The sequence below is a fragment of the Bos indicus genome, chromosome 18 (genome assembly GCF_029378745.1).
Source record: "Bos indicus isolate NIAB-ARS_2022 breed Sahiwal x Tharparkar chromosome 18, NIAB-ARS_B.indTharparkar_mat_pri_1.0, whole genome shotgun sequence".
NCBI lineage: Eukaryota > Metazoa > Chordata > Mammalia > Artiodactyla > Bovidae > Bos > Bos indicus.
The window spans coordinates 25,647,145-25,667,221 of record NC_091777.1 but is presented as its reverse complement, the minus strand read 5'-3'; the positions used below and the strand labels follow the sequence as shown (position 1 = coordinate 25,667,221).

The 20,077-nt window shown below is 51.3% G+C and overlaps 1 protein-coding gene across 7 annotated transcripts in view; it reads right to left on the bottom strand.

The window, feature by feature from the left end:
• NLRC5 (NLR family CARD domain containing 5) overlaps positions 1-20,077 on the bottom strand; it is a 93,437-nt gene that overhangs the window by 4,769 nt on the left and 68,591 nt on the right. For 3 of the 7 annotated variants that reach the window (XR_011561486.1, XM_070770602.1, XM_070770600.1), the window contains exons 26-44: positions 19,235-19,324; positions 18,981-19,043; positions 16,081-16,167; positions 14,218-14,301; positions 13,311-13,400; positions 12,861-12,926; positions 10,834-10,917; positions 10,676-10,759; positions 8,091-8,177; positions 7,284-7,361; positions 6,397-6,480; positions 6,008-6,091; positions 4,377-4,460; positions 3,642-3,725; positions 2,891-2,974; positions 1,442-1,525; positions 973-1,056; positions 612-695; positions 395-472 (exon numbers count right to left, since the gene is read on the bottom strand). Coding sequence is in view for 4 of the 7 variants with exons in the window: in XM_070770602.1 (XP_070626703.1) it covers positions 395-472; positions 612-695; positions 973-1,056; positions 1,442-1,525; positions 2,891-2,974; positions 3,642-3,725; positions 4,377-4,460; positions 6,008-6,091; positions 6,397-6,480; positions 7,284-7,361; positions 8,091-8,177; positions 10,676-10,759; positions 10,834-10,917; positions 12,861-12,926; positions 13,311-13,400; positions 14,218-14,301; positions 16,081-16,167; positions 18,981-19,043; positions 19,235-19,324 (1,563 nt within the window). In the remaining 3 variants the exon portion in view is untranslated. Of the gene's footprint in view, positions 1-394; positions 473-611; positions 696-972; positions 1,057-1,441; positions 1,857-2,890; positions 2,975-3,641; positions 3,726-4,376; positions 4,461-6,007; positions 6,092-6,390; positions 6,481-7,283; positions 7,362-8,090; positions 8,178-10,196; positions 10,256-10,675; positions 10,760-10,833; positions 10,918-12,860; positions 12,927-13,310; positions 13,401-14,217; positions 14,302-16,080; positions 16,168-18,980; positions 19,044-19,234; positions 19,325-20,077 lie in introns of those variants that run through there. The other 4 variants (XM_019979618.2, XM_070770601.1, XR_011561487.1 and 1 more) reach the window with 4 other exon arrangements.

Sequence of the window (20,077 nt, the reverse complement as noted above, 5' to 3'; positions counted from 1 at the left end):
GGCTCAGATGAGACCCTGGACATACACTGTAAAGTGCCGAGGCCATGCTGTGGGGTGCTTTGCTCCTGCATAGCCCTTTGCTGGCACTTCCTCCTTTACCCTCAGAGATTGGCTCACAGGGTACACCAAGCTGGGATCCTTGTTCTTTTACAGACGAGGAAACCGAGACGCAGAAAGGGCAAGGGCTTGGCCAAAGGCTGGTGGCTGAGTCTGGATTAGGCTGGGTCCCCTGATTTCCCGGCCTCAGAGGTAGGGCAGCTAGCCCCAGGACACATCCCAGTTTCTCCTACGGCAGGGCCGTTCAGCGATGGGGCCTTGATCCCCTAGTGCTCCTGGCGGGGGTGGGGAGAGCTTCCCGCTAACCCTGCACACACCACAGACAGGGGCCACTCACTGCAGGACCCTCAGGTGCTGGGGCAGCCCCTTGGCCAGACCCAGGGCTGTGCAGTCTCCCAGGGCATTGCAGCCAAGCCTGGAAAAAGAGAGGGGAGTAAATTGAGCACCAGGCTGGCCCGCTCCAGACCCCTGCCCTGTGTCTAGTGGGGGACCCGAGCGCCAGGTGGGCCACAAGGACAGAGGGCAGAGGGCAGCCCACCCGGGCAGACACTCACATCAACTCCTCGAGGTGCCTGCAAAGGGTGAGAGATTCTGCCAACCGCGCTCCGCCTGCTGGGCCGATGCCATTTGCTGAGAGGCTGAACAGGGGCAGATGTCAGACTCTCGACTCCCTTATCCCTCACCCCACCACATCCGCTGGGCCCCCCACCACCCACAGCACCCCCACCACCCACTGATGTGGCAGAGAGACCCAGAGAGGAGCAGGGGCTTGGCTGGCTCAAGGTCCCTGAATCAGTAGTGCCAGGAGGTAACCAGCCCCACTGCCTGAACACTAGGGTTAGGGGAGGAAGCCACAGTCTCCCCAGACCATAGCGTGGTTGCCAAGGGCCCCTGTCTGGAGGGCTGGCCACTCACTCTATCTTCCTGAGCTCAGGGAGCCCCGGCAGGACAGCAGCTAAGTCCTGGGCACCGATGTTTCCGATCTGGTTGTGGCTCAAGCTTGGGGAGAGAACAGCAGGAGAACCGGAAGTGTTAGCTTGCCACCCATCTCATCTCCATCCCAGAAGAGGAGGCTGGAGTCTAGAGAAAGGGCCTCAAGCCACACTGGTAAGTCCCCTCACCCTATGTTGGATGAGGATTCCAAACTCTTGTCTTCTGTTTAGGATGATCCCCCTGGTGTCTGACCTAAATCCTTCTCGCTGCAATCAATATCCTATATCCTATCTTTGGGTCTCCCAAGATCCTGGGTCTGGGGTTATGCAGTATAGAAGTGGGTGAAGGGGACAAGACTAAGAAGTGGAGAGTGTCCTCAAGGAGCCCCTTACTTTTGTCACCTGCCCCTGCCAAAGTTGTCTTCGGTCTGGGGGAGGGACAGGCAACTCACCTCAGCTCCTCCAAGCTGGTGGCAGCTCTGAGAGCCTTCGAAAGGTGGCAGCAGCCGACGTCATCGATGTTGCTCTTGCTCAGACTGGAGAAGCAGGGCCAAGAGGCCTCAGTCAGGAGTAAAGGCACTTGCAAGTGCTGTGCTAAGCACTCTACAGTCTGCAAAGCCTTTACACATCCAGGAACTCAAACACCAGTCATAAAACTTTCAGGGGATGGGAATGGGCAAGGTGGGCAGACTGTACCCAATATCCAGATGAGAAATCAGAGGCCCAGGGACGAGCTGTGATGGGCCAGACTCCCAGGGACTCACAGGCAAGGTGGAAATGGAAGCCCAGAGCCGTTGGCCTGGAACAGTAGCCTCATTTTTTGGTTTGGCCAGGCTTCGCCTCAGCACTCAAGTTGGGGATCTTGGCCTGAATGTCAATATCACGTGTCTCTCACAACTCACCCTACTCTAATCTATACAAATAGTGGGCTTTTCCTTTAACCCACTCAATTTATGGTCTTTTCTGCACTTGACCACACCCTGCCTCTGTTGAGTAGCAGGGGATGGGGGTCGGGGGTGGGGGAGGGTAGATGGGGGTGGGAGGGACAGTGGGGAACCAAACGAAACAGCTGACTCAAAGTATTAGTCTGAGGGTTGTTTTGCTGTCTTTTGTTTTGCAAATTTTTAGGGAGCCTCCTTTAGGTGAATTAATTTAGGGTGAAATGACCTGGTCCCCCAAACTCTCTGAGCTCATATCCTACGTGCTCCACCCTGTCTTGGGTTTGTTTAGAGTTACAATATTTCCTGTTTTGAAAGACTACACAAAAAGAACATGGGCTATTTGTTTATCAAAGTGGCCAGGGGCACAGGGTAGAATATCAAGGTCATCAGCTCTGAGACTAGACTGTCACTGCTCAAAGTGGGGTCAGTGGCCCCCAGAATGGGCATCCCCTGGGAGCTTAAAATGCAGAATCTAGGCCACCCACATCATGAATCAGAAACAAGAACAAGAACACAGGATGAATTTGTGCACATGGAGGGCTGTCCTAGGACTTGGGCCTAGCCCCTTCTGGCCATTCTCTAGGAGGAGGCTGAATGTGTGTGTGCTCAGCCGCTCAGTCATGTCCAACTCTTCGCAACCCCATGGACTGTTACCCGCCAGGCTCCTCTGTCCATGGGATTCTCCAGGTGAGAGTACTGGAGTGGGTTGTCATTTCCTCCTCCAGGGGAACTTCCCAACCCAGGGACCAAACCCACGTCTCCTGCATTGCAGGCGGGTTCTTTACTCATTGAGCCACCTGGGTAGTGAAAGGCTGTGACACTGACCTGGGAGGGTACAGGAATGTCCTGAGGACAGGAGCCATGGAGTTTCTCAGGAAGGTGCCCCAGGGCTTCCCTGGACGGGTGGTCCCAGCAAAGCTGGGCAGCATGCCCCCCACTCACTCCCGTGGGGTCACTCACCGGAGGCTCTGCAGGAGTGTCATGTGGCCTAGTCCTTGAGTGAGCACAGCCAGGGTGGAGCCGCCCAGTGGCAGGTGGCTGAGGCTGGAGGAGAGGAGGCCACAGGAGGACTTAGCATAGTGGGCTTGGGTCCCCAACATGGACCCCGAGTGCTCGGCAATGACCTGTGATCTCCAAGACAGCCACGCAGTATTTAAAAAATAACTGTACAAACAAAACTGCACTGGGAAATTCAAATGCTGTTTCTCTGTACAAATGATTAAGGTCATCCAGGCAGCAGTTCTATGCTGAATCACACTGGATCCAGACTACTGATTGGTAAACAGAGCAACCACATATCGAGCACATACTAAGGGCCATGTAGAGATGATGTGATACACAATCATCTCCGTTTTACAGATGAGGAACACTGCCTGAGGATGAAGTCAAGTTGGGGAGACAGAGAAAGAAAGAAAAAGAGGAACAAATACAGAACCTGGATCCAGCCAAGCCTGAAGTCAGTTGCCTTGTCATTTTCCATGATATGAGTTAATATAGTTCTGGGTTGGGTTGCTTTGAGTGAGTGTTCTGTTTCTTATGAGCAAGTATTTTAGTTAACACTCAAGAGCCAGGTAAGGAAGTAAAAAGGGAGGGTGTTCAGCTCACCTGGGTCCATTGAGGACAGTGACAATCGTGTTCATAAGAGATACAACAGTTTTGAGGCACGCTCCCAACACCCCCGCCCCCACCCCCATTAACCAGCACCACTTACTCAAGTCTCTTCAGCCTGCACTTGCCCTCAAGAGCCCCCAACAACACCTTGGTGCCCTCGTCTCCAAGTTGATTGTTAGACAAGCTGGAGGGGACCAAGCATGAGATAAGGGTTAGAAAAGCCTGCCCAGCCCCTGGAGCTGAGCTGTCTCATCAGCACCTCCACACCCTCTGAGTCACCCCTAGGAGACAAGCTCTGGGTCTGCAGGTCCCAGACCATGCTTCCTAGCCAGGCTCCATGGGGGCATTCCTGGCCCCAAGGGTCAGGCTTAGGGGTCCCCAAGGAGGGGCGCAGTGTAGTTATAGCTGACCCAACTGAGAAAGGGTGCTTTGGATGATGGCTGTACCAGAGGAAGAAGCCAGGGATGAGGGACACGTACACACACACATTCAATGATACCTTCTGCCTCTAAGCTCTCTCTGTACCCAACACCACTCTAGGCAGAGAAAGGTGATGAGCCCCAGTTTACAGATGAGGCTGTAGGTCTACTCTAGACTAAGTCTAGTCCAAGTCTAAAGAGGCACAGTTACTCGTTCAAGGTCACTGAGTGACTGATAAAGTCGGGACCAAGAACGCAGTGCTCAGCCTTCCCTAAACCACACTCAGAGTTGCTGGCCTTCATCAGGGAAAAAAGTAATAGTCTGAAGTCCCACCACCTACTTTAGCAAAGGCCCAACTGTCCTCTCCACCCCTTCCCTCAGCTGGGTTCCCAGACCCTTCCAATCCGTGACTCACTCTAGCTCCTCCAGAAGGTGACAATGGCTCAGACCAGATGTCAGGAGGGCTAGCCCCTTGGAGCTCACACAGCTGGAGGTCAGCCTGGTGGAGGTCAAAAGGCAGCAGGTCAGAGAGGAGCTCTGGGTCTGGGAGCTCTGATGGTAGTGGCAGAGGGCAGGGAGGTAGGGGTGGGGAGTGGTTCCTGGGGCAGTGGGAGGGGACCCACCTTCCCTCCATAAACCTCTCCCATCAGGCAATCATTAAGTCAAGATACAGGTTGGAGGCAGGAACATAGACAAGTTGAATAGTTCTTTAAACCACAGTCATTCAAGTAGCAACTTCACAATGTCTGCCATAATCAGGCATAGCGTGTAAAATCTAGCTAGTTACCCTCACTTCCCACGAGCCCTGCATCTTTACTTAAACAACAAAAAAGCATAGCAAGTACTGGAGAGGGTGTTTAAAGGTATAGTGGCACCAACAGGAGAACTTCCCCTGATGCAGTTGGTTTAAAAGAGAACTGACAGTTAGAAAAGCTCCATTTTGCAACCATTATACTGATATTTGATTCAGGCAGGAATGATCAATGCTTGCCAAAATTTGTGAGTGAAAGTTTGAGGGAGAACCGGATATTTACATTGTCTTCAAGTGTCTTCCTACCAGACAATTGGTTAATTACAAAGGGGAAAACAGTAGCTTTGTGAGCGAAGAAACCTGGCAGACATCCCGCCTTAACCAGGCGATCACAGTTAACATCACGGGTAAGGAGACAAGCAGACATCATGTGCTTCACAATGTGGCACACGTGATATGTTCCTGAGACGAACACAGCAGCATCTCTGTGATATTCCTGCCCCGGAGGCAGGAACCGAAGCAGGAGGAAACAGCAGAGAAACCCAAGCACAAGGGCGTTCTGATACAAAACATTAATAACTGGCGTAGAAATGTCGTGACAGTATCATGAAACACAAAAAAGGGCTGAGAACACATTCCAAATTGGAGGAGACTAAAGAGAGATGACACAGTGTGTGACCCTGGATGGAATCTGGGACTGAAAAAAAAAAAAAAAGCAATAAACATGACTGGGACAAATTGGCAAAACTGGAATATGAACTGCAGTTTAGGTAACAGTAGGGTATCATGTTAAATTGCCTGAATTTCATACTTTTACTGGATTAGGGGAGAGAATGTTCTTGTTCTTAGGAAATTCACTGAAATATTAGGGGTCAAGAGGCATGATTATGCAACTTACTTTCAAATGGTTCAGATAAAGAAAGTGGAGGCGGGGCGGAGAGAGGGGAGGGGTGAGGAGGGAGGAAGAAAAGAGCAAACGTGAGAAAATAAAGATGGAAGGCGAAGTTCGGAAAAGGGCCTCCGGGGCTTCTTCTCAGTCTTCTTGCAAATTTTCTTTGAGTTTGCAATTACTTTGAAATAATAAAAGAAAAAGAAAGAGCACAGACAAGGCACTGCTCCTCGCCACGTGGCCATGTTGATGACCATGCACCCGAGCATCATCTCCAGGGCTGTGTGGAGTCCCAGGCCATGGGAGGGGGACACGGAGCTCCTTTGAGCCCAGGGTTGGAGGGAACAGGAAGTATGGGGGTGGGGGATGAAAGAGGTGTTCCTGAGTGAAAGTCTTGTCCACATACCTGAAGTTCTTCAGCTCAGAGAGGGACAGCAGGAGGCTTTGCAGCAGCAGAGAGCTGGCATCGCAGAGGTTCACCTGGGACAAACTGAAAAGGTCCAAGCATATTCCAGAAGATTTCAGGCTGAACACACTTCAGGGATCAACATAGGGATGGGGAGGCCAAGCGAGGGGAAAGGCCCCACCAAGGAGCTCCCAATGGGGCAGGACTCCCCTCTGACACCCTGGGGCTCTCCCCCACTGGCCCAACGAGAGAAGCAAGAATGCCGGGGTTAGCATGGCCCCAGGCTCTGTTCATCCCCATCCTGCCCTGGCCAACCTCTCACCTATGGCCTGAAGCAGGCACTGGGGTCGACCAGAGAACTCAGGGCCTCAGTGTTTCAGGGTACTGACCTGAGCTGCCGCAGCCGGGCACATGTCTCCATCAACTTCCTGGCGAGGAGGTTTTGTTGGGTTCCCAGGTCACAGTGAGCCAGCCTGGAGGTGGAGAGGGAAGCAGCTGTCTGTAAACACCTGGGTCAGTATTGAGGACTCAGTCCCTGCCTACAAGGAGTGTGTCTGAAGGTGGTAAATAAACGCTAATCAAATAAGGTCCCACAATTTGCCGGTCGACCATGGGAAGTACTGTGAAGGAGAGGTCCATATGGGGGCCCGGCACGGCTGTGCAGGTTGTTCACTGCACAAGGGGGGTCCAACCAAGGAAGTGAGTCGGGGCTGAGATCCAGGCATGGTCTATGCCTCACAGTGTACACATGCAGGGCTGCACTCACCCCAGAGAGGTGACTTTTTAGTTTCCATAAATGTGCTATATGGATCAGAGGAGCTGTGAGCCCAGGCGTCTATGAGAGTGGATAAAGGGAGGACTTGACTAAGTCTGGGTGGTTGCAGGGACCTCCCTGAGATGGTGGCATTCAAGCTGAAACCTGAAGGATGGGATTGAGTTAGCCAGAGGAAGAAGGATGAAGAAGGAAAGAGAGGAGAGAGCATGCTGAGTTGGGGGGAACAGCCTGTGCAAAGGCCCTGAGATCAAAGGGAGAAAGGTGGTGTTTGAGGACTGAAAGCTAGCGGGGATGGCTGGAGCCAAGACCAGGGTTTGGGGTGGGGATGGACAGCATGGAGAGGCAGGTCAGGCTAGGTCTCATAGGCCACGGAGAGACTTTAGGCATCAAAGAATTCTGAGTAGGGGTATGAGAAATATTGGTAAGAAGCAGCATTGTCCCTCCTCTCCCTCCCCATCACCATTCAACCTCTTTCTTGGGGTCCCAGGTACTGGGTCCCACCTGAGGGCCACGGCTTCTGGGTTCTCCTGATGGGGAAATTCCAGCTGGATACAGAGCTGTTTCTGGGTCTCGGAGATGCTGAGGAGGGAAGGGGTGGTCAGCATGAGGTCCACGGGAGCTTCCCCTGTAGGCTGTGCTGGGACTGGGCCACTCAGCCGACAGCTCCCAGACCCAGTGGGGATCCAGACATAGGCCAACGAGACACCAAAGCCTTTGCTCTTGGCTAATCCATGGGATTCTGGTGCCTCTGGTCATAGAGCCATGGTGTGCGTTGCTGTCACCAGGGGCCACTTCCAGACAACCAGCATGGACTCCCAGCAGTGTCCATCTGGGACCTAACAGCTCATTGTCTTGGATCTAGGGCTACCTTCCTCTCTCCAGCACTGCTGCCTAAATACTGCACAAGTCCCAGCAAGTATGTGTGGTGGTGTTGTTTAGTCGCTAAGTTGTGTCCAACTCTTTTGTGATCCCATGACTGTAGCCCATCACGCTCCTCTGTCTATGGGATTCTTCAGGCAAGAATAGTCCAGTGGGTTGCCATCTCCTTCTCCAGGGGAATCTTCTCAACCCAGGGATTGAAACCAAGTCTCCTGCATTGGCAGGCAGATTCTTTACTGCTGAGCCATCTGGGAATATGTGTAGCCCCTCACATAGGTCCCAGGAGCTCCTGCCATCTTGGGGACCCAGAGAACCCACTAGGGACCCAGCTATGACACCAGAGGACAAGAGACCAATGGCTACATAAGGGATGATCCCAGTGGTCATGAAAAGATGAAAGAACCTCAGGGGCCTCCTTCCTGAACTTACCTTATTCCAGTGATGTTGCCTGAGGCCTGGGCACAGACTTCCAGCAGCGTGAGCACCCCGACTCTGCCCACCCATGGCTCTTCCACCCTGTCAGAGAGGTGATGGTGACAGTTGCTCAGTCCTGTCTGACTCTGCAACCCCATGCACTGTAGCCCGCCAGGCTCCTCTGTCCATGGGATTCTCCAGGCAAGAATACTGGAGTGAGTTGCCATTCCCTTCTCCAGGAAATCTTCCCGAGACAGGGATCGAACCCAGGTCTCCTGCACTGCAGGCAGATTCTTTACCATCTGAACTACCAGAGAAGTCATAGAGGTGGACACAGAGGTGTCCCTTGTGGGGCAAAGGTTCCCCCAAGGTTAGTGTGGGAGGGGAGGAGAGGGTTGGGGGGTTGCGGCTAGAGGCTTTTTGGGTTTTGCTGAATAACAATAAAATAAATTTAAAAATTAGGCATAAGCATAAAACAGAAAATTAACATCCTTGTTCCAATCATTCAAAGAGAAATTTTTTTTTTAAATAGTACTTTTAGGTTTAGAAAAAGTCTATATAACATCACGTTGCAAAGATAAGGAAATTAGACTATATATAAGACATGATCCCAATTTTGTATTTCCAAAAAGGGAAAATATATATAGAAACACATATGGTGAGGAAGAGGGAGATAGAGCTATGAGAAAAATGTATTAAATGTTAATGGTGATGGTATCAATTGCAGAATTCTCCTGGATGGTTTTCTTTTGTAGTTGTCAATATTTTCTGAACTTCGTACAATGTGCACAGATTAATTTAGAAGAAGGAAAAAAGAGAGTTATTTAAAATATTGCTGCTTTTAAAGTTATGTTGAATTTTTTTTTCAAAGTACTATTTTCTTATGTTCTTCTGGATTTTCCACAAACTTCTACGAGGAGTACATATTATTTTTAGAGTAAGGCAAGTTTTAAGTAAAAATATTATTTGGGGTGATCCAGTGCTTCTGGGTATATACCCCAAAGAACTGAAAGCAGAGATGCAAAGAGATACGTGCACAGATACATCAGAGCAGCTTATTCACAACAGCCAAAAGGTGGAGGCAACCCAAATGGCCACGGATGGATGAATGGGTGAAGAATGAATGGGTAAATGAATGTGGCTTATATACATGGTGGAGTATTATTCAGCCTTAAATAGAAAGGGGATTCTATAAGAAGGTACAATAAAGATGAACCCTGAGGATATTGTGCTAAATGAAACAGACCCATCACAAAAAGACAAATACTGTATGACTCCACTTGGTTAAGTCCGAGAGGGGTCGGATCCATAGAAACAGAGAGTAGAAAGGTGGTTGCTAGGGGTTGGGGGAGGAGGCACGGTGGGGGCCTTAACGGGCAGTGAGTTTCCGTTTTCATGAAGTGTTTCGGTTGTACAACGTGAATGTTACTTAACACTACTGAACTGTCCACTTACAAATGGTTAAGATGGTAAGCTTTGTTATGTGTATTCTACCAGGATTTTAAAAAATGTCATGCTGGGGAACAACCAGACTTCATGTGTCTCATCAGAGGCAGCGCTGGGAAGTGCACAGCCTTGGCCGCCAAGTAGGTATTTTGGGACACATATATGTAACTGAATCTCACGGAGCCTTTCCAGTTCTAGGAAAGTCAGGGGTTAAGAGGAACAAACTCACTGACCTCACAAGAAGCACCAGACGGAGCCAGAAAGTGTCCCAGGGGACCAGTTTTCTCAACAAAACCAGACCACCAGGGAAGTGCCTGGGTGTCGAAGTTTCCTTTTTTTCCTGAAGTCCCCAAGTACAGATCACCCATTAAAAAAGTCCAAAGAGCTGTCACCTCTTTGTCACAAAAATGTGGACCTTGATGGGATCCTGGATCCAAAGAGCCAGCTGTCCCATATCGGGGCAGTGGGAAATTTCAGGCTGGCTTGGCTAATACCCGACACTAAGGACTTGTTACTCATTTTTGTAGGGGTCCTAATTCAACTGTGGTTATGTAAATAATGTCCTTATTTTTTAAAGACTTGAGGTGAACTCTTTGGCGTGATAGTTTATGAGATCAATAATTTATCTTAGTTAAAAAATACAAAGCAAATACGGAAAAACATGAACTGTCAAACCTAGGTGATGAGGAGTTTTCAAAATTGCTTTTCTACTTTCTGGAATCTTCTCTGTTTTTCTGAAAGTTTTCAAAAGATCAGAGTGAACATATTTGTTACATGTTATTTCTGACCTTGGCTGAGTGTCTTTTATTTTTATGGCCATGTGGTGGGGTATGCGGATCTTAGTATCCTAACCAGGGATCACACCTGTGCCCCTGCAGAGGAAGTACGGGAAGTCCCCGGGTGTGCTTTTAAGTCTCCTTTTTTTCTGAAGTCCTCAAGTACAGGTCCTGCCTTGGGCAGGGGTGGGGGAGCTTTTCTGCACCTGAAGGGGTTTCTGGGACTAATGGGGTGGGGGCGCCTCTGCATCCAGATGGCAGGGTTCTGGATGCAGGAAATGGCTAAGACTGTGACCTTGGGGGAAACTCTTCTTCAGAGCCCACTTCTGCCCTCCATTCCTACCACAGTCCCCTCCCAGAGTCACGGGCAGGCAGTACCTGAGAGTGAGCACCCCCGTTGGCCACGTTAGCAGACCCAGGAGGACAGTCAGCTGCTCCAGGCCCGGGAAACACCAGGTCAGCCTGTGGACAGAGGTCATTCTGGAAGGGAGCCCCTACCCCTCAGCTGCCCCCACGGGCTGGGCCCAGTCACTCACGTGAGCTCCGTCAGCTGCAGGGCCTGGCTCAGGCTGGCGGCCAGTCTGGGCATGTGCTCTGGCTTGAAGTGGCACTCGCTCAGCCTGAGGGCAGAGGGCAAGGGGCAGAGCTTGGGCAAAGCCTGTCGGGACTACAGTCCTGCTGTCCCCCAGCCTCCCCCAGGACCCATGGGGGAGCCCCCACTGGGTGCAAAGGCCTGGACCAGGACCTGAAAAAAGGCCCAAGTGCAACCTGTGCTCTGGGAGCTTCTCTTTGGAGAGAACACCGCCCAAGAAAGTGCTAGAGTCATCACTCACTGAGCCCTGACTCTAAGGCCGGCCCTGGCCCAGCCTCTGGGTGCACCCCATGAGCAAGCAGGCATGCCTGCCTTATGTGTGGCATCTCACTGAACCCCAATAGCATCACCTACAGGCAAAGAGACTGACCGACCCAAGGACGCACAGTTGGAAAAAAGCAGCGACAGATTTGGGTTTCAATCCAAGTCAGCCTGACTCCAGCCCCTAAACCTGTAACCACTTCTCTAGTCTCCAGGCCCACCCTACTCCAGGCTCCCTTGGGTGCGGAGGGTGGGGGTGGGGCTGGGATTCTTGCTATGGCCCTGTCCTCCCAGGGCCCGGCCCGTGCGGCTGGCAGACAGGCCCCGGAGCACTGTCTCACAGACGGGCTGAAAAGAGAGCCCAGCATAGCACAAGAGGGCCACTCCCTCTCACAGGACAGGGGCCACCGGAGGCGTCCAGGAAGGGCTGACATGTGAGCTGGGTCATACAGCATTGGGAGAATTTGATCTCAGAAAAGGCAGGGAAGAGAATGCCAGGCTGAGTGCCCAGAAGCAGGGATGCTTCATCAGGCAGTGCGTGCTTGGTGAACAAAGATCCCTTGTGGCTGAATCTGTGTGCACACATGCGGTATATGAGTGGTGTGTGTGATGTGTGCCTGTTATGTGTGGTGTGTACAGGGGATATGTCTGGTGTGTGTGCATGAGTGTGATGTATTATGCTGCGTATGTGTGTGTGTGTCTGTGTGTGGTATGTATATATTTGGTGTGAGGGTGGTGTGTGTAGAGGGGTGGGAGAAGTGAGAGAGAACACGGCAGGAAGTGGCAACCAGATCAGCCTCTGCGAAGACCAGGCTAAGGATTTGAACTTTATCCTCAGGGCACTTGGGAGCTACTGCAGGGCTCAGAGCAGTGGAGTACCACGGTCAGACGTGCATGCTGGGAAAGTCCCTCTGGGGGCTGCGGGGGGATTGGAGGAGGCCTGGTCAGAGGCAGGGGACCAATGCAGAGGCCACGATCACAGGTGAAGCAAGACATGTAGAGAAACTCACCCAAGGCTGAGCAAGACAGAGCCTGAGGCTACCAGAGGGGGATTAAATAAAAAATCACTGATACAGCACTCAAATAAGGCAGGTCGTTTCCAGGCACTTGAAACACATTTACTCATTTAATCCTCACAACAACCCTCATTTTACAGGTGAGGAATTGAAACACAGAGCAGTCAAGTCACTGGTCCACGGTCACACAGCTATTAAGTGGTAGAGTGGAAGAAGGGAAAGTGTTAGTCGCTAACTCATGTCTGACTCTTTGCAACACCATAAACTATAGTCCGCCAGGCTCCTTGTCCACGGAGATCCTCCAGGCAAGAACACTGGAGGGGGTTGCCACTCCCCTCTCCAGGGGATCTTCCTGACCCAGGGATCAAAGCTGCGTCTCCTGCATTGGCAGGTGGATTCTTTGCTGAGATCTACCCCAAGAGGGTCCAGAGTCTGGTTGTTTAACTCAGAAGCCTCCAGACTCAGTTAGGCTGTGGCTAAGGCGCACAAACACCACTCGAAGGCCTGGTCCAGGGGCTGAAGGTATGGGGAGACTGGGGGCAGGTGTAGGAGAGACAAACCCAGGTGGTAGCTCCAGGCAGGGTGTGTGGAGGAGGAGGGGACCCTGGGAGGAAGGAGGCATGGAGGCCACCACAGGGTCATCTGCCTATCCCTGGTTCCCCTGCCTTTCCCGTCACCCCAGACCACAAATTACCTCAGTGTCTTCCCAGTCTCTTCCTGTCGGGAGAAGTGAATCCAGAAGCTCTGCTTGGAGCCCAGGCTGCAGAGAGAAGGGTGTATGGAAGCCCAAGGCCCAGCCTTGCCAGCGTCCCTAGGACCCAGGTGCCAGGGGGCACAGGGAGGGATGGGGGCTGGGTCCACAGGGGCACGGGAGGGTGGAAGCCACGGCAGAGACCCTTGCTGACCAGAGGAGACCCCCACCTCCTCCTTCGAGGATGCTAAATCTGGCGTTTCCCCACCCGGTGGCCTCCCTGGGCCCCATGCGTGCACACACGGGCCTCAGAAGATGGAAACTGTGATCCCACAATCAGTGAACTCGGAGACTCAGAGAGGCTCAGTTGCCCTAAGTCACACAGACAGAGGGCCACTGAGCATGTGAGTCTTGCTTCCCCATCATCAGCAAGTAGCACCAATGTTTCCTTACTTCACTGAGGCCTCCCGGAGACGTGGACAGGAGGGGAGCGCCTCCACCAGGCACAAGACGCTTTCCTGAGACATACTGTTGTGGCTTAGACTAGAAGAGAAAAGAGGTTCAGGATAAGGGGTGAGGCAAGACCTCAGTGGAGCCCTGCCCAGGTCCTCACCTCCTCCACTCCAGCTGTCATCTCCTAGAAGGGAGTCCTTAGTGCCCAAGTCTCCATCCTCAAGGTGGAGACACCGAGGTCCAGAGATAAGCCAGAGGGACGCTATCGCCACCCTGGCAGGCCAGGCAGCATACTCTGAAATCTTTGAGAGTCGCCCCCACTGCTGCCCCTGTGGTCTGAGACCAGGGGTGAGGGCAGTGATAAGGCCAGGCTGCCAGCTCCAGCTCCATGGGGGCCAGGGATGCCCAGAGTGCAAAGCTTAGTTGCCTAGCAACGGGCTGTATCCTGGGTCTGGACGTCAGTCTCGCAGGTCACTGGGGAGACTGAGTGACTGAAGATGAGTCCCCAGGGGCCCTCCCTGCTGTGGCAACATCTCCAAATCTGTGTCCCCTAACTCTGGTCAGAGGAGCTTCAGGGACAGGATGGACGGACCAAGAGCCAGGACAACTGAGATTTCTGCAGCTGATTGGGGATGAATTATTGCTCCCTGCCTGGAGTCAACTTGGGCCACCGAACACTAGTCACAGTCTCTTGCGGGTGTTTGGTGAGAGCTCTGCCAATAGTGGGCAATGAAGGAAGGACGAAAGGACCCAAGGTGGGTGGGTGGGGGGAATCAAGGTAAAGATCACCCCCTCCCCAGCCCTTGTCCCCTGGAGTTCTTCAGGGGTGCCTGAAAAGAAGCCCACTAACATTCCGGGCCCTGGGGAGTCTTCCTCCTAGTTGTCCTCGGGGCTGCTCATCACTTACTCAAGCGAACCGGAGATGGGCACCTTGGGGAGACATTCCAGGAGGCACCTGAGCCCATCATCACCCAGCAGGTTTGCTGAGAGGCTGCAAGAGGTACGAGGAGGAGGTGGTTGGTGATCTGACGTGCCTGCTCTTCAGTGAGCATCACTGCTACTCTACCCGCCCCGCACCGTCACCACCTCCACCATCACCTCCACCACTGTGCGCAACTTCTGTTCCAACAGCACCATCATCACCACCAGCACCATCCCATCCCTACTACTTGGCATCCCTGCCTGCATCCCCGTCACCTCCATCAGCACTAGCACGAGCACCCCCATCCCCTCACCAGCACCACAGTTAACCAGTCCTCATCTTCCCCTTCAGTATCTGGTGACCACTCCTGGGACTCCAGCAGGCTTTCAGCAATTAGAGAAAAAGCAATTATCTTTTTACTGTGCACTCGGCCTCTACCTGTTGGGAGCCGTCATTTTTGAACCAGAGTAAATTCAGGAAAAAGACAGACATTTGGAGGATGCATTTACCCAAAATATTTCTGCTTTTGATTTGGGAATGCAATATCAGAAACTGCACTTGAAGACTATTTTCCTTCATTTGTAGCATCCTATGGTTTTAGCTACAGTTTCAGGAACAAAATAATCAGTGTGCCTGGGAATATCTGATTTTTACCCTGCAATTTTGAACTCATTTTGCCCCTGATGATAAGACTTTTGAGGCTCATTTATTTCCATCTTTTCCTGAGACACTTTGAAAATGAAAAAATCTGTCTCAGGAAGCCACTTATTGAAATAATTTTTAGAATATGAGAAAGTTCCCTCTAGAATGAAAAAACTGAAAAATTCAAAAGACATCTTTGCTTATTCATCTTTCTTTAAAATCCATGATTTTCATCAGCCACATTTCTCTCCTTGGCCACACCACAAGGAATTGAAATTGTGGGGTTTTTTTGGTGGATAGCTCTCTGTATGTTCTGCTTGTCCTAAGCTGGAGTTCTAACAGTTCTGAGTAAAGGCTCTGCATTGAACTAAGTGCGTGACTTAACACAGATCTTTAAATTCTCTCAGTCCGCTCATCTATGATATCCAGGGTTGTTGAGAAGGAGGATAAAAAGGATATGTAAAGCACTTAGAATAGTGGAAAAAGTGCTCAAAGCTCTTTTTTCCCTACCCATGCAGGGCTGCGCTATTCAGGCACCCAAGACAGGCCACACTGATACCACTTCTCATCAGCCTGAGAGCCCAGGCACACATCCCTACGCTGGCTGGCTCCGGGCCCTCCGCAAGCAGAGGCATTGGCTATTCTTAACCACCTGCTCAGCACGTCAACGGACCCTTCATTTCAGGCTCCACCAGCCAGCAGAGCCCCAATGCCTTGAATAACAAGAGGCCAAGGGGCTCCTGTGGCCCTTTGCGAAGTGAAAGTAACTAAAAGTGTTAGTCTCAGTTGTGTTTGACTCTTTGCGACCCTGTGGACTGCAGCCCTCCAGGCTCCTCTGTCCGTGGGATTCTCCAGGCAAGAATACTGGAGTGGGTGGCCATTCCCTTCTCTAGGGGATCTTCCGGACCCAGGGATCGAACCGAAGTCTCTTGCATTGCAGGTGGATTCTTAACCATCTGAGCCACCAGGGAGGCCCAGTCCTTTGCAAAGGGCTCCCCTAAATTGATCAGGGGTACACCCTGAACTAGCTCTACATGGTAGCAGTGGAGGATGGGAGGGATAAGATGGGGACAGAAACTTTACAGATGTGACTGAGTCCCAGGCATCCTCTCCTCTGTTAGGTGGTCCTGAGAGCATGCATGGGTGTGTACACACAAACATACACACACATCCTTCAGGTGCCACGCAGAACATGCTCCAACTTACTCCAGCTGGTGGAGGTCTTCACACTTGCTCAGCAACCCGCACAGCGGCTCCACGTGCTCCTGGCGGAGGCCGCAGTCAGTGAACCTGCTGCAGGAAGGGAGATGGGGTCCCTAAGCTGGGTATAGCTTCGAAGCTCCAGCGGGGCTTCACTCAAGCTTGGACTCTCTAGAAATATCCAGCACCCACCCGTACCACCTGCCCCGCCCAGCAGATCCCACATATGTTTCCTCTTTGAGGGGATGGTTCTCAAAGTGGGGTCCCTGACCAGCCCCAATAGCACTCCTTTGGGAGCGTGGTGAGAGGCACATGCTGGGAACACAACCCAGACCCGCTGAACAAACAGCCTCTGGAACAAGGCTCTCCAGGGTGATTCTGATTCAGTCAAGGTGAACTATAGCTCTTAGGGTCACTTTAATGAGCAGACATGGGGGTGGAGTGGAGGAGACCCAGAGTGATGTCTCCTTATGCGGAGGATTATTCATACTGGAATCAAAGTAATAGTAAAGTCTGTCTTTGAGAGGCTTACACGGATACCACACAACAACAAGGTAAATGAATAGCTTATGGCCAGCTAGCAACTTAAAAAATAAACTTAGAATGATAAAGTACCTAAAACCAGTAACTCAAATTTTTATCAGTTACTTTCCATTTTTTTTCAGTCCCAAATTCCTTATTATACTATTATTTATTTCTTATTTTTAAATCAGCTCATTCTTTTTATTTAATGCACTTACCAGAAAAGAAAACCTTGTATCACTTACTCCAATAGAAAACTAGCATTTCCTGCCCTAAACAGACCGTAAGGATAAGGATGCAGGAAATGAGGACAAAATATCATCATTATATTCAAGCCAGATATTGGCACCTGCTGCGGGCTCTCCTCCTACAGCTTAGCAGACGTGAAGAGGTGTTACAGACATGCTAAGAGGCAACTGACACTTCCTCTTGGCCTTGTGCGTGCTTGGTGCTTCAGTCATGTCTGACTCTTTGTGACCCCATGGACTGTAGCCCCCAGGCTCCTCTGTCCATGGAATTCTCCAGGCAAGAATACTGGAGTGGGTAGCCACTCTCTTCTCCAGGGGATCTTCCCGACCCAGGGATCTAACCCAGGAATCTCCTGCATTGCAGGCAGATTCTTTACTGTCTGAGCCACCAGGGCCTTAATCAAACACAGAAATTTTGAAAAAGGAAGAATCTGATGAAAGTGAACCAGTAGTCAAGTATGGATGTGAGAGTTGGACTATAAAGAAAGCTGAGCGTGGGAGAATTGATGCTTTTGAATTGTGGTGGAGAAGACTCTTGAGAGTCCCTTGGACTGCAAGCAGATCAAACCAGTCAATCCTAAAGGAAATCAGCTCTGAATATTCACTCAAAGGACTGATGCTGAAGCTCCAATACTTTAGCTACCTGATATGAAGAACTGACTCATTGGAATAGACCCTGATGCTGGGAAAGATTGAGGACAGGAGGAGAAGGGGACAACAGGGGATGAGATGGTTGGATGGCCTCACCAACTTGATGGACTTGAGTTTGAGCAAGCTCTGGGAGTTGGTGATGGACAGGGAAGCCTGGCGTGCTGCAGTCCATGGGGTCACGACTGAGCGACTGAACTGAACTGAAGTACTCTACTATCAGCTCAACCTCCTAAAAATCATCCCATCCTGGTCTATGTCCTACATTTTGGAAATAAGATTTGGAAACTATGAAGGTATTCTAGAAGTCACCATCGTGCTGGGTTAGGATAGGAACTGGAAAAACTACCGCCCAAGGCCGCCTGTTTTATATGACCAGCACGCTAAGAATGGTCTATCCATTTTCAAATAGCTGAGAAAAAGAAAGTCAAAAGAAGAGTAACATTTCATGACATGTAAACATTACATGAATTCAAGTCTCAGCATTCACAACTCCAACTTTACTGGCACACAGACATGCCATTGTTTATATATTGTCTGTGCTGCTTTCAAACTTCTGATCTAACCCTTTACAGAGCACATTTGTTCACCCCTGGGCTAGGAGCGCTGTAGCACTGCTTGGATTCAAGTCCTAGCTGCACCCCAACCTGTGGCGTGACCACAGCTGAGAGGCTTCTAGGATGTAATGTGCATGAGGCTCTCAGAATGGTGTCCTGCAGATGCTCAACAAATATCAGCTCTTCATGTATTGTTATTTCACAGCTGAGAAGGCTGAGACACAGAGGAGAAAGGTCTGGTCCATGGTCACTTGGTGAGCCGGTGGCATCGGGTAGCTACCAGAAATGTCATCTGTGCGTTTAAAGGTTGCCCCCTCAGCCCATCATCCTGCCTCCTGTGCAATGCCTGCCCCCGGTCACCGAGACAACCACAAAGCATTGGTCCAGGAGTCAGGGGAGGGGGCTTTCGTAACCGTGAGTGCCGCTTGTGTTTTATATGTTGCCTTGTATCATCTTTGCCAACAGCCTGCAGTCTACCATCTGCCATCACCAGCTCCCTTCTCTCAGTGGAAGCTGAGGATCGGAGAGCTTAAGGAACCTGCCCAGGGTGCCAGATCCTGGTGAGGCTGGGATTTTTTTTTTTTTTTTTAAGATTTTATTTATTTATTTTTGACCATGCCACATGGCATGCCAGATCTTAGTTCTCTGACCAGTGATCAAACCCATACCCCACTGCAAGCGAAGTGCAGAGTCTTAGCCACTAGACCACCAGGGGAAGTTCCGGGGCTGTTAAAGCCTGGGGGCAGGAGTGGAGTGGAGTCCTTTTCCTCGGAGCAGTCCTTGAGCTCTAATCCAGTCTGCTGTGGACTCCTCATTTGCCCACGACAGTGCCTGGCCCTCTCAGTCTGTCCTCTGCTCTGGACATACGAGAACTGTCTGTCTGTCCCCGATAATCCCCTATCATACCAGGGCCCGGTTCCGGGGGACTTACCAACAGCACCTGTCTTCCTGCTCCTCACTAGACCTGAGATGCAGGGTCAAATGACGCAGGGACCTGGAACAGACAGCACCTTCGTCAGCCACCTTCGACCACAGCTTCAGGATGCCCCCAGGGGGCAGGTTCCCCTTCTTGAGCAGCTGAATCTCTGATTTGGGTCCCTCTGCCCTCACCCCCACCCTTCACATCCAACAACCTCCAGCACCACCCTCCCAGCTGAGTTCTGGTTGCCCCAGGGCAATGCCCACCTGAGATCCACCTTCTGAACCTGTGGGCACAGGCTGAAGAGGTCAGCTAGCAGGAGGGGGCTCTCTGGAGGCAGTTGCATCTGGCTCAGTCTGACAGGGAAAGAGGTGGGGTCCTATGTGAGCAAGTTGGAGCCAAGCAAGATCGGTGGGCAAGAAACCTGGACACAAAGGATGGGGGGCGCTAGCAGGTGAGCCAGGCAATAAGGAAGGAGGCAGCGACTCAGGAGGGAAAAATAGGAGCTTGGGGTCAACTGGGCTTAGGTTTGGCTCTAGTCCTGCTTGTAGGCTGTGTGTCCTTGGACAAGTCACTTAACCTCTCTGAGCCTCAGTTTCCTTATCTGAAAAACACGGACTACTTATGACATACCTTCCTCTAGGGTGTTGTGAGTACTGAAACATTAAGCTTGTGCACTGCCTAACACAATACCCCATGCGTGTTGTGTTGTTATTATTATACTGCTTTTATCCCAAGGACTAACAGGTGAGCCCTTGCTGACAGGGAGCGGGAAGATGCAAGCCATAAGAGTTTCTCAAGGTCAGCACTACCAAGATGATTCTTTGGCATTGGGGGCTGTCCGGTAGGAAGTTTAACAGCATCCCAGACCTTACTCACTAGATGCCAGGAAAGATTGAGGGCAGGAGGAGAAGGGGATGACAGAGGACGAGATGGTTGGATGGTATCATTGACTCAGTGGACATGAGTTTGAGCAGACTCTGGGAGATAGTGAAGGACGGGGAAGCCTGGCATGCAGCAGTCCATGGGGTCACAGAGTCAGACGTGACCAAGCGACTGAACAACTCCCTAGATGCCAGCAGGAGCACAACCTCCCACCCCCTCCACCA